The sequence below is a fragment of the Schistocerca nitens genome, chromosome 1 (assembly GCF_023898315.1).
Source record: "Schistocerca nitens isolate TAMUIC-IGC-003100 chromosome 1, iqSchNite1.1, whole genome shotgun sequence".
Lineage (NCBI taxonomy): Eukaryota > Metazoa > Arthropoda > Insecta > Orthoptera > Acrididae > Schistocerca > Schistocerca nitens.
In genome coordinates, this window is record NC_064614.1 from 964071180 (window position 1) to 964083241 (window position 12062).

The following is a 12062-nucleotide window of genomic DNA, read 5'->3' on the forward strand; positions in this document are numbered from 1 at the left end:
GCTACTGTTGATTGATGCCTTCTCGAAGTTTCTGTTTGTTGTTCGATGTCCGTCACCCACCACTGCGGCGACGATGCTGGCTTTGTCCAAAATCTTTGCGCTAGAAGGTCTTCCATCCACGATTGTCACGGACAATGGCCCTCAGTTCTCTTCGCAGGCCTTCCGTGATTTTTGTACTGGACAAGGGATTCATCATGTTACAGCACCGCCCTTCCATCTGCAATCGAATGGGGAGGTCGAGCGCCTTGTCCGCACTTTCAAAAGCCAGATGAAAAAATTCCTTAGTGATTTTTCCACAGATGACGCTCTGTTGCAATTTCTGAGTTCTTATCGCTTCACGCCTCTGGGTGATTGCAGCCCTGCTGAACTCTTGCATGGCCACCAACCGCGCACTCTACTGCACCTGCTTCACCCTGTCAGGCCTTGTACTGTGTCCCCTAGCGCGGGAAAATACTCGGTGGGTGCCGACGTGTGGGCACGAGGGTATGGATCTTGCCCTAAATGGCTTCCAGGGGTGGTCCGGGCTCTTTGCGGCCGCCGACTTTGTGACATACGTACGGACAACGGCATGGTTGTTCGCCATTACGACCAGATGCGCCCACAAGTGGTGGCTACGCCGGTGCCACCGCCCCTTCTTTCGCCTCCACCAGCCCGAGAAGCCAGTCCTGTCGCTGCTGCCGATCTTCCGTGCGTGTTGCTGCAGCCGACTTGGCTACCGCTTCCGAGTACGCCGGAACCGACCCCAGTCACGACGCCGCCTTCTCCGGGACCCATCTCGCTGGAGCACACCCCCAGGTCCACGACACCTATGGATGCTGCTCCGGAGTTTTCACCCATCATCTTGTTCAGGAGGCACGTTCCACACGCAAGCTTCTGTCCTGGACATTTTCGACCATACTCTTGTGTTTCTCCGCGAGATCTTCTCGGGGCCTCCCAAGAGGCCATGGATGTCTCCGCACTGTCCGTGTCTCCAAGGAAGTGAATGTTTTTTTTCAAGGGGGGAAAAGTGTTGTGACAGTGCCATGAGATTTAAAAGTGCCACTACGTCAGTACGCGAACACGGCGATAGAGGCGCTCCACAGCTCGGCCGAGCGCGGGAGCGCCACCTGGCTATGAACAGCGCCGGCCGCATGTCACAGCATGGCAGTTGAGTGACAGATACGGAGTTGGTAGCATGTAACCCGCTATTGTTTCTACGTTTGTATATCCACGCAATTCATTAGTGATTAAAGGTTATAACACCCAGACTTTTAAGTGTGAATTTTTTATTTTCCACACAATAGCCAATAACTGTTATCGGTTGCTGTATAAGTTAGTTCATGTTTATTTAAACTTTTGGTTGCAAAAGCGATTGTGTTGTGTTCTCCTAGTTCTGGGTCCTATTTGCCTTGAAATAATTTGCATGCTATCCCATTTATAGACTGGTTGTGAACTTGAGTGTTTCCTGCATTTCTGGGTATTTTGGTATGGGTACAGCTACCGAAGCTTGTTTAACATTCTGAAATACCTCTTATGTCCCCTCATCCCATGTCCATTTCGATCTTTGTTTTAAAAGGGATAATAATTGTGGATCATTAATGGGTTGACCTCTTATGAAATGCCTATAGAATTCCTCTAGCCTGAGAAATTTCTCAGTTCAGGACAATCTATGATGGCTCTTATACTTTCAGGATCAGGCCCCAACCCTTGTATTCCTACAATATGGACAAAAAAATTTCTGTTTGTCCTGGCCAAAGTATGATTTTGATAATTTAATTGTGAAGCCAATTTTGTAAAATTTATGCAATGTTTTGGTTAGTAAAGAGCAGTGCTCTCCTCATGTTTTCTAAAAAATCAAAATGTCATCCACATACAAGCGCCAGGTCGTTCTACCAGAAATTTCTCTAGTGCTTGTGTGAGTACCACTACTGAGATGTACAAACCAAAGAGAAGTATTAAAAAATGGTACAGTTTACCCTCAAATAAAAGCATGGTACATGATGTAGAGTATTCATGAAGACATACCTGCCAATGTTGGGTTATCAGATCCATCTAGCTAAAATATTTAGCTTACTCAAATCTCAACAACAATTCTCAGATGCAGACCATTGTATTTCTTTCAGTTTCTACATGGTTATTAAGGGTATGAGTGTCGGATTCAAGTCACATGCCTCCAGAAAATTTTCTCACATCTAGTAGAGGATTGTTGCATATGCTTACATTATGTTCTATGATTCCATTCTCAACCATTTTCTGGATTTCTCCCTGCACTGCAGATCTAAGCTTAATGGTGCTGGATAAGGTTTACAAACAAAGGTGTATTATCTTTTACTTTAAATTTACAGATATACTGACTAATTACTCTGGTCTTATCAAAAAATATGTCTCTCTATTGTAGTAAAATATCATGCAGTTCCTGTTTTTGTTTAGTCATTAGACTATTTGACTAACAAGCTTTTATCTTAGGGTGTTCCAGGCTATCATCAACGTTCTCGTATCTAGCCGTTGCTAGTAACTGAGCATTATTCACTGATAAATTTGGCTTAATTGTTAGCTATTGGTCTTGAAGGACACCCTATATATGGAAACTCCACTTGTCCAGTACAGCTCATTAGTTTTGAAACTTAACAATACTTTGTGAGTAAGTAACCAATCTATCCAAAGTAGTATATGCAGATTTATATTAGGTACCACTAATATGATTTACAAAAACTTAAAATTATTTATTGTTTGTTCTGGATTTTTACTAGGAAACCTTGGGATATTAGTGAAACTTCACTTCCAGAATGTATATAAATATCTGTGTTACACCAAATACATTTCAGACTACTATTGTTTTAATTTGCTCTTCATATTTTATTTCGCCTTTTTCCAGTGACCACTTGCGTCCCACAACAGTATGGATAAATGCAATTAGCCTCCCCACAGGCCTAAGGCTGCATTGTAACTTCTTGGATCCTGATTCTTACACCAGGATGTTCCGTGTTTTCTGAATCTGGAATAGGATAGGATCCATTTGAGGAAACCTGATTTTGAAAAAACATACTAAAGGATACATGGTTCTCTAGGTTATTTGTTGTATTGGATATAAATACCTGTGAATAATTATTTGGTTGGCCATTTCTTGTTTTGTTCCCTCAATTATTATTCCTTTTATCTGCAAGACAGAAGTTACTCTCTTTTCTCTGTTGAAATTTTTATGGGTGGCGATCACCGTAATTGTTTTCTTTGGGCAGTTCCCCACCTCCTCACCCGGTCACCCCCCCCCCACCCCCACCCCCCCGGTCCCCATTCTTTATTAGGTATATCCAGGCCTCCTATAAAGGCTCATAGATCGTCAGTAGTGGTCCAGCTCCAGTATCATGTTTCTTTCCTCACATAGTAAAATAGTCTCCTAACGAGGGCCTTCGCCAAAATGTGTTTCAATGGGTTATCTAAATATTTGTATTTAGTTAAGTGCCATTCAGTGTATTACTTGCAACTATCCTATGTACCGTTATAGTATTTGGGATCAAGTAATCGTACAGCCAAATTCTCCTTTGTACTAGGTGAACAGTATTTCCTTTTGAATTTTTTCTGAAAATTGTTCAGAGATTTAAACTCTTCTGAATGAGTGGTTCCCCATTCTGCTGTGTCACCTACCAAGTAACTGAGTGCTAAATCTATTTTTTTAAGAATATTCACACCTCTTTAGTAAAGATATAGTGAACACTCTTAAGAAATAGGTGAGATGTACATCACCGTCTGGTTTACATTTAGGAATCTGTTTGGACAAGTTCATCCCATTTCCATGTTGAAATTCCTCTATTAAGTCTTGTGCTAATCCATTACTCTTTTTTTAATCTGCCTTCTGCTTAATTCTTGTTTTGCTTTCTTCATTTCCACCCAGAGTTTTTGAAATTCCCCTTCATTTTTAACTGACTCTCCTGCAGAATTACGAGTACCTACAGTTGAGTCATTTCTCTCTTGCACCTTCTGCTCAACTAGGTCATGTATTTGTTGCTTCAAACTAGTAAAAGTAGAATGGGCACTAATTGTTACCTTCGAATTCCTATTCTCCTCTATACATTCAGCCTTATTGGGACGTCTGAGATTTACTCTTTACTATTGTTAAATTTCAGCTCACTTAATTCTTTTATTATTGCAAGTTTCTGTTCACCTCTCTAAATTGCTCATTAACTTCATTTTGCACTAGATCACATTGATTGTTGACCTCTGTTTGTAATTCCTGAGTAGAGATGCTATGCTTGTTTGTAAACTTTTTCACTCTTGTCGAAGCTGGAGTGACAGCGATTTGTAGCGAGGCGGTACTTTAGGACTCTATCAGTGAGTCATAACAAAGTTGTGACATTTGGAGGTTGTATGAACTGCTGTCATTGCTCTTCCAAGTCATGGACTGATCAGGCTTGTTCTGATTTTGGATCTGTCATTGTAGTCAAGAATAATTGTTAACTGATTGACTATATATAATTTCCACTCTTCATTTACGAACAGGGTTTTTTAATAGCACCTGCACTGCAAATTATTGGTGGCTGTTGACTCTCATTGTGAAGGACAACGGCGTATAGCTCTAATTTCTTCTCACTAAATTTCTTAAAATCTTCTTATTATTGTTCTGTAGGGGCCACTATTTTGCATCCTGTCACTGCTGCCAAAGTAGAGTGTATGATTGTTACTCAGCCCTGTCACGAAACTGAGCCAAAGTGGAGTGTAATTTATTTATTTTGGTTTTACTCCATTGTGTAACATTCTCCATGGTTGCCCATTTCATACAATTCACTACTATCCAGACATGCTAGTAAAATCCAAATAACTGCGCTTCTGCTCTTGCTAGTGGATTACTACTCCTCAACAGCATCTTCAGTGCTAGAGGCTGGAAGAAAGCTGGAATCCTCCTGGATTTTACATATTGACCAACAATATTTCTTCTTTCAACACTAATCTAATTAAGCTTCTTTATACATTGAAGTAACTGTCATTAGATATGGATATTATGACCGTATCACAGATTTTTGAACACAAATATCTTGTACAACAAGAATACTTTTTGACAAGCAGAGCAACCAAGAAAGTAAGATGCAACCAAGAAAGTAAGACACAGTGATAGTTTAAAAATTTCACTTGTTTTCGCTTCTATGATGTTATTGTTTTTGTTGTGAGAGAAATTGACGGAGTCTCAAAATCAACCGTCGTTGTGGCCACTATACTTTGAGACTCTACAATTGACAGAATTGTTTTCGGATCCGGGTCTGGCAATTTAGGATAGCAGTGCTTATGTGTGCATGTGATAAATTTTGCGTGGTTGCATCACGTAACTTAATATCACTATAATTCTCTTCACAAGAACACTTAAAATTTCTTGTTAGCTCTTGAAATTCAGCTATCCATTGTTTTAATGATTGGTCTTGCCACAGTGACATGAAACTGCATCTTGTAATGCTCATTGATTTCACAATCAACATCTTCCAAAGTCAGGAAACAATTTGAGAGACAGGCGGTACACATTGGCTCTGACAGTGAACAGAAAGAATGCATTGCATGTTACACTTTTATTTCTGTAAGTAGTGAAATGAACTTCCAGTTGAGCATGATGTTCCAACCAATCCTCTTCTATGCTGCTAAACTGGTGAAACTCGAGTGCAGCATCTGGCTGTGGTGCTGCTTGTTTCAACAGTAAGTTTGTCATCTGTTGAACACTTAGAGCAGTCGTACAGTCTGCTGTGCCTGAAACTGAACAGTTTGCCTTAGTGGTAGTTCATTTGAGGGCTTAGATATGGTCAAGCACTTTATACTAAATAGAATACACAAAAACATTACTGCCACTATGACTAGCAGTACACCGAGCACTTCCACACAGGCAGACTGAACATATATGAGAACGTACGTGTTGCCATTTATATATATATATATTGTAGCAAGACAACAATTCAATAAGTTTGACATCTGGAGGAAGTCAAGTGGGGTGTACAACATGTATAGAATATTAATTCAGTTTCAGGAAAACTCTTTAATACAGAATACTTATCTTTAGTAGAAATCCAAGTCCATATGAGGGTCAATATACAATTACAATCACAGTACACGTTAGTAACTGTTCTTACACTGAATAATACTGTCATGTAATGCTGCAACAGTTTTTGTCTTGTACTGAATGACAGTCAAATACTACTTTTATTTAACTATAAACTTCGGTACACAGTTCTGACTAATGACACTAGCTCACTACTGGATGTGAACTACGATGACCCTGCTACCAGAGCAGGCTATCAAAGAGGAGGGGCCGACGTGTGCTGTGCTCTGACATAAGATAAGTAGACTTCCAGCAGTGGAGACATGCAGAACCTCACGAGGGTGTGTCTTCGTCGATGTCTCTCATTCGTGGCTGTTTCTGACAGCGACTGTCCTTAGCTTGTGGTTCCGTAGTGAAGGACCTCACTCTTCAGATGACACCACAAATGTAGGAGACAAATATGCTGGGGAAAAGCATATGTTACTCTAAACACTGGATAAACAGAAAAACAAGGTGCATGAATATAAGTAACAGCCAAAAAACAGAGGAATTTAAATTCCAGAGTGCAGATTGCTGATTAAGATCTGCAAGAATTGAACTAACATTTGAAAGATGTTACTTCTGCAGTCAGAGAATACTACCACTCCCTAAGTCAGTGTTTTAGGTGGGAAAAATTTTGGGGTCTTAGTGTGCCACTTAGGGGACTGTGCACAACCACAATTTAAGAGCAACAATCTGAAATCTTCACCACATAGTTTCTCTCTCTCTATCTCTCTCTCTCTCTCTCTCTCTCTCTCTCTCTCTCTCTCTCTCTCTCCATAATTTTCCCCATGTTGTTGTTGTGGTCTTCAGTCCTGATTCTGGTTTGATGCAGCTCTCCATGCTATTCTATCCTGTGCAAGCTTCATCATCTCCCAGTACCTACTGCAGCCTACATCCTTCTGAATCTGCTTAGTGTATTCATCTCTTGGTCTCCATCTATGGTTTTTACTCTCCACACTGCCCTCCAGTACTAAATTAGTGATCCCTTGATGCCTCGGAACATGTCCTACCAACCGATCCCTTCTTCTAGTCAAGTTGTGCCACAAACTCCTCTTCTCCCCAATTCTGTTCAATACCTCCTCATTAGTTATGTGATCTACCCATCTAATCTTCAGCATTCTTCTGTAGCACCACATTTTGAAAGCTTCTATTCTCTTATTGTCTAAACTATTTATCGTCCATGTTTCACTTCCATACACGGCTACACTCCATACAAATACTTTTACAAATGACTTCCTGACACTTAGATCAATACTCGATGTTAACAAATTTCTCTTCTTCAGAAACGCTTTCCTTCCCATTGCCAGTCTACATTTTATATCCTCTCTACTTCGACCATCATCAGTTACTTTGCTCCCCAAATAGCAAAACTCCTTTACTACTTTAAGTGTCTCATTTCCTAATCTAATTCCATCAGCATCACCAGATTTAATTCAACTACATTCCATTATCCTCGTTTTGCTTTTGTTGATGTTCGTCTTATATCCTCCTTTCAAGACACTGTCCATTCCGTTCAACTACTCTTCCAAGTTCTTTGCTGTCTCTGACAGAATTACGATGTCATTGGCGAACCTCATAGTTTTTATTTCTTCTCCATTGATTTTAATGCCTACTCCAAACTTTTCTTTTGTTTCCTTTACTGCTTGCTCAATATACAGATTGAATAGTATCAGGGAGAGGCTACAACCCTGTCTCACTCCCTTCCCAACAAATACTTCCCTTTCATGTCCCTCGACTCTTATCACTGCCATCTGGTTTCTGTACAAATTGTAAATAGCCTTTCACTCCCTGTATTTTACCCCTGCCACCTTCAGAATTTGAAAGAGTGTATTGCAGTCAGCATTGTCAAAAGCCTTCTCTCAGTCTACAAATGCTAGGAATGTAGGTTTGCCTTTCCTTACTCTATTTTCTAAGATAAGTCATAGGTTCAGTATTGCCTCACGTGTTCTAACATTTCTACGGAATCCAAACTGATCTTCCCCGAGGTCGGCTTCAACCAGTTTTTCCAAGCGTCTGTAAAGAATTCGCGTTAGTATTTTGCAGCTGTGACTTATTAAACTGATAGTTCGGTAAGTTTCACATCTATCAACACCCGCTTTCTTTGGGATTGGAATAATTATATTCTTCTTGAAGTCTGAGGGTATTTCGCCTGTCTCATACATCTTGCTCACCAGATGGTAGTTTTTTGTCAGGACTGGCTCTCCCAAGGCCGTCAGTAGTTCTAATGGAATGTTGTCTACTTCCGGGGCCTTGTTCCGACTTAGGTATTTCAGTGCTCTGCCAAATTCTTCACGCAGTATCATATCTATCATTTCATCTTCATCTACATCCTCTTCCATTTCCATAATATTGTCCTCAAGAACACCGCCCCTGTATAGACCCTCAATATACTCCTTCCACCTTTCTGCTTTCCCTTCATTGCTTAGAACTGGGTTTCCATCTGAGCTCTTGATATTAATGCAAGTGGTTCTCTTTTCTCCAAAGGTCTCTTTAATTTTCCTGTAGGCAGTATCTATCTTACCCCTAGTGATGCGCCTCTACATTCTTACATTTGTCTTCTAGCCATGCCTGCTTAGCCATTTTGCACTTCCTGTCGATCTCATTTTTTAGACGTTTGTATTCCTTTTTGCCTGCTTCATTTACTGCATTTTTGTATTTTCTCCTTTCATCAATTATATTCAGTATCTCTTCTGCTACCCAAGGATTTCTACTAGCCCTCGTCTTTTTACCTACTTGATCCTCTGCTGCCTTCACTACTTCATCCCTCAAAGCTACCCATTCTTCTTCTACTGTATTTCTTTCCCTAATTCCTGTCAATTGTTCCCTTATGCTCTCCCTGAAACTATGTACAACCTCTGGTTCTTTCAGTTTATCCAGATCCCATCTTCTTAAATTCTCACCTTTTTGCAGTTTCTTCAGTTTTAATCTACAGTTCATAATCAATAGATTGTGGTCAGAGTCCACATCTGACCCTCGATATGTCTTACAGTTTAAAACCTGGTTCCTAAATTTCTGTCTTACCATTATATAATCTATCTGAAACCTTCTAGTATCTTCAGGGTTCTTCCATGTATACAAACTTCTTTCATGATTCTTGATTAAGTTATGCTCTGTGCAAAATTCTACCAGGCAGCTTCCTCTTTCATTTCTTAGCCCTAATCCATATTCACCTGCTACGTATCCTTCTCTTCCTTTTCCGACTGTTGAATTCCAGTCACCCATGACTATTAAATTTTCATCTCCCTTCACTACCTGAATAATTTCTTTTATCTCATCATACATTTCATCAATTTCTCCATCATCTGCAGAGCCAGTTGGCATATAAACTTGTACTACTGTATAGGCGTGGGATTCATGTCTATCTTGGCCACAATAATGCATTCACTATGCTGTTTGTAGTAGCTTACCTGCAATCGTATTTTTTTATTCATTATTAAACCTACTCCTGCCATACCCCTATTTGATTTTGTATTTATAACCCTGTATTCACCTGACCAAAAGTCTTGTTCCTCCTGCCACCGAACTTCACTAATTCCCACTATATCTTAGTTTAACCTATCGATTTCCCTTTTTAAATTTTCTAACCTACCTGACTGATTAAGGGATTTGACATTTCACGCTCCGATCCATACTACGCCAGTTTTCTTTCTCCTGATAATGACATCCTCTTGAGTAGTCCCCGCCCAGATATCTGAATGGGGGACTATTTTACCTCCGGAATATTTTACCCAAGAGGATGCCATCACCATTTAATCATACAGTAAAGCTGCATGCCCTCGGGAAAAATTACAGCTGTAGTTTCCCCTTGCTTTCAGCCGTTCGCAGTATCACAACAGGAAGGCCGTTTTGGTTAGCGTTACAAGGCCAGATCAGTCAATCATCCAGACTGTTGCCCCTGCAACTACTGAAAAGGCTGCTGCCCTCTTCAGGAACCACACGTTTGTCTGGCCTCTCAACAGATACCTCTCCGTTGTGGTAGCACCTACGGTATGGCTATGTGTATCGTTGAAGCACGCAAGCCTCCCCACCAACGGCAAGGTCCATGGTTCGTGTAAAGATAAAAATTATGTGATTTGATGCCACAACTTACACATATTAAATCCAAACCTCACCATAGTGCTAAACTAACAGCTACAAGACACATCATGCCACAATTGTTGAAGATACAAATCTTCTTATTTCTTTTCATGCACCTTGTCTTGTAATTTCTGAAATTCAGACTATAGAAAAAAGATACTTTAACATGAATGAGTAACTGCCATTATTTCCAATTTGCTCCTATTCTTCTTTGGCAATTTACATATTGCTAATTCAGATGACAAAACTGTTCACTGACTTGTAGAGCAGCTGCATGCACTCCACTACTTTGTTCAGAGTAACAAGAGGTTGTTCTTTATCCCCCCCCTCCCCCCCCTCTCTCTCTGTAAACCAAAATAATTCTCACAGAACACAGAAATTCATGTGACTGACAGTATACAGGGTATCCCAAAATGTTGGACTTGCGACTTACACAGGGTGTCCAAAATAATAATAATAATAATAATCAGCATACTTTAGTGACAACTTCTTTACAGCAAAACAAGGAAAAAAGTCTAGTAAACAAGGACAGGAAAGTGCATAACTTAAGACATATGAGCATTTGTTTGTCTTTGATACTATGGCACACATCTCTTCCACTCTTTACTTTTCCTATTTTGGGAGGAGGTAGTAGGGACCAAAACAAGCAAAAAATATCTAGTAAACATAGGCTGTAAAATGCATACCTTAGCAGGTATGTATTTCACATTACCGAAGATGAACAAGTGCTCATAGCTCTTACAGTACGCATTTTAGACCCCATGTTTACAAGGCATTTTTTCCTTTTTTGGTCAACACTTCCTCCTCCCAAAATATGGAAAGTGAAAACCTTAACTTAGTGGAGATCTGCTTCATAGTATTGAAAATGAACAGATGCTCATACGTCATAAGATATACATTTTAGAGCCCGTGTTTACTAGGCTTTTTTATTTATTCCTGTATAAGGAACGTGTTCCTAAAGTTTTTGGCACCCTGTGTAAGCCACAAGAAGTCCAACATTTTGGAGAGGAGTGAAACCTGGGTGTGCCCCTCTTTCAGCTACTTTCACCACACATTGAATGGAATGCAAAATTAAACATTACATGAATCTCTTACCACAATGACTTACTGAGAACTGGCAGGCACAATGTTTTACCCAGAAGAAGTGGCAGCACAGAAGCTGACAGTGCCAGGCTCTTGTTGGTGTATTTGTGGCGGGAGTAGTTCAGCTCGCTAGCTGTAAAATGGAAACTGCTTTAAATGAGACTGTAGTGACTTGATCCTTTTTAATTTCTAATTCATCAGAGTATCTGAAGTGTGGCCTTTACCGGGATTTTTATTTTTGTTTGTTTGTACTTTGCAGAATGTTGATGATGATAGTGAAGCAGAGAAGCTTTCACCTTTACTTGAAGTGGCAGGTGTTGTGAGTCCACCAACTACTGTTTCAATAATTGGAAATAATTTGGATGATGAAGATGAAGAAGAAGAAGAAGATGAGGAGGAAGAAGAGGAAGTCATTCATGTTGACAGTCTGCGAACTAAGGATGATCTAGCTACAACGAATGACATGCCAACAAGTAACTATTTTGAGATAATGTCAATTATCACACCTTTCAAGTAATTTAAGAAAGAAATAAGTTGATTTGTGTTGTGATAGTTCTTAGTTTATTTTGTTTAATATTAACAAGCGTTGAATATGTGTGTGTTTGTGTGTGTGTGTGTTTCCTTTACTGAAGATGGTTTCATGGCCAAAAGCTAAATGCATATCAGTCGTTTCATTGTTCCTGTCTGCAACTCAGTGTATCATTTTTATGGCGAGTAATGATCTATCTTTTTCCTTATATTGTTACTGAACATATATACAATATAGCCCCGCTTTTACGTTCCCGGACTTAACGTTTTCTCGCGGTTTACGTCATTTTTTATCACTCCTGTCCAATTTCCTGTCCACAGTGTTTGTTTGAACTCAAATTTG

At 40.0% G+C, this 12062-nt stretch overlaps 1 protein-coding gene across 4 annotated transcripts in view; it reads left to right on the plus strand.

Moving 5' to 3' along the window:
• LOC126194876 (probable E3 ubiquitin-protein ligase MGRN1) overlaps nt 1-12062 on the plus strand; it is a 175199-nt gene that overhangs the window by 75487 nt on the left and 87650 nt on the right. For all 4 annotated transcript variants that reach the window (XR_007538523.1, XM_049933227.1, XM_049933234.1 and 1 more), the window contains exon 11: nt 11451-11664. Coding sequence is in view for 3 of the 4 variants with exons in the window: in XM_049933227.1 (XP_049789184.1) it covers nt 11451-11664 (214 nt within the window). In the remaining variant the exon portion in view is untranslated. The remainder of the gene's footprint in view (nt 1-11450; nt 11665-12062) is intronic.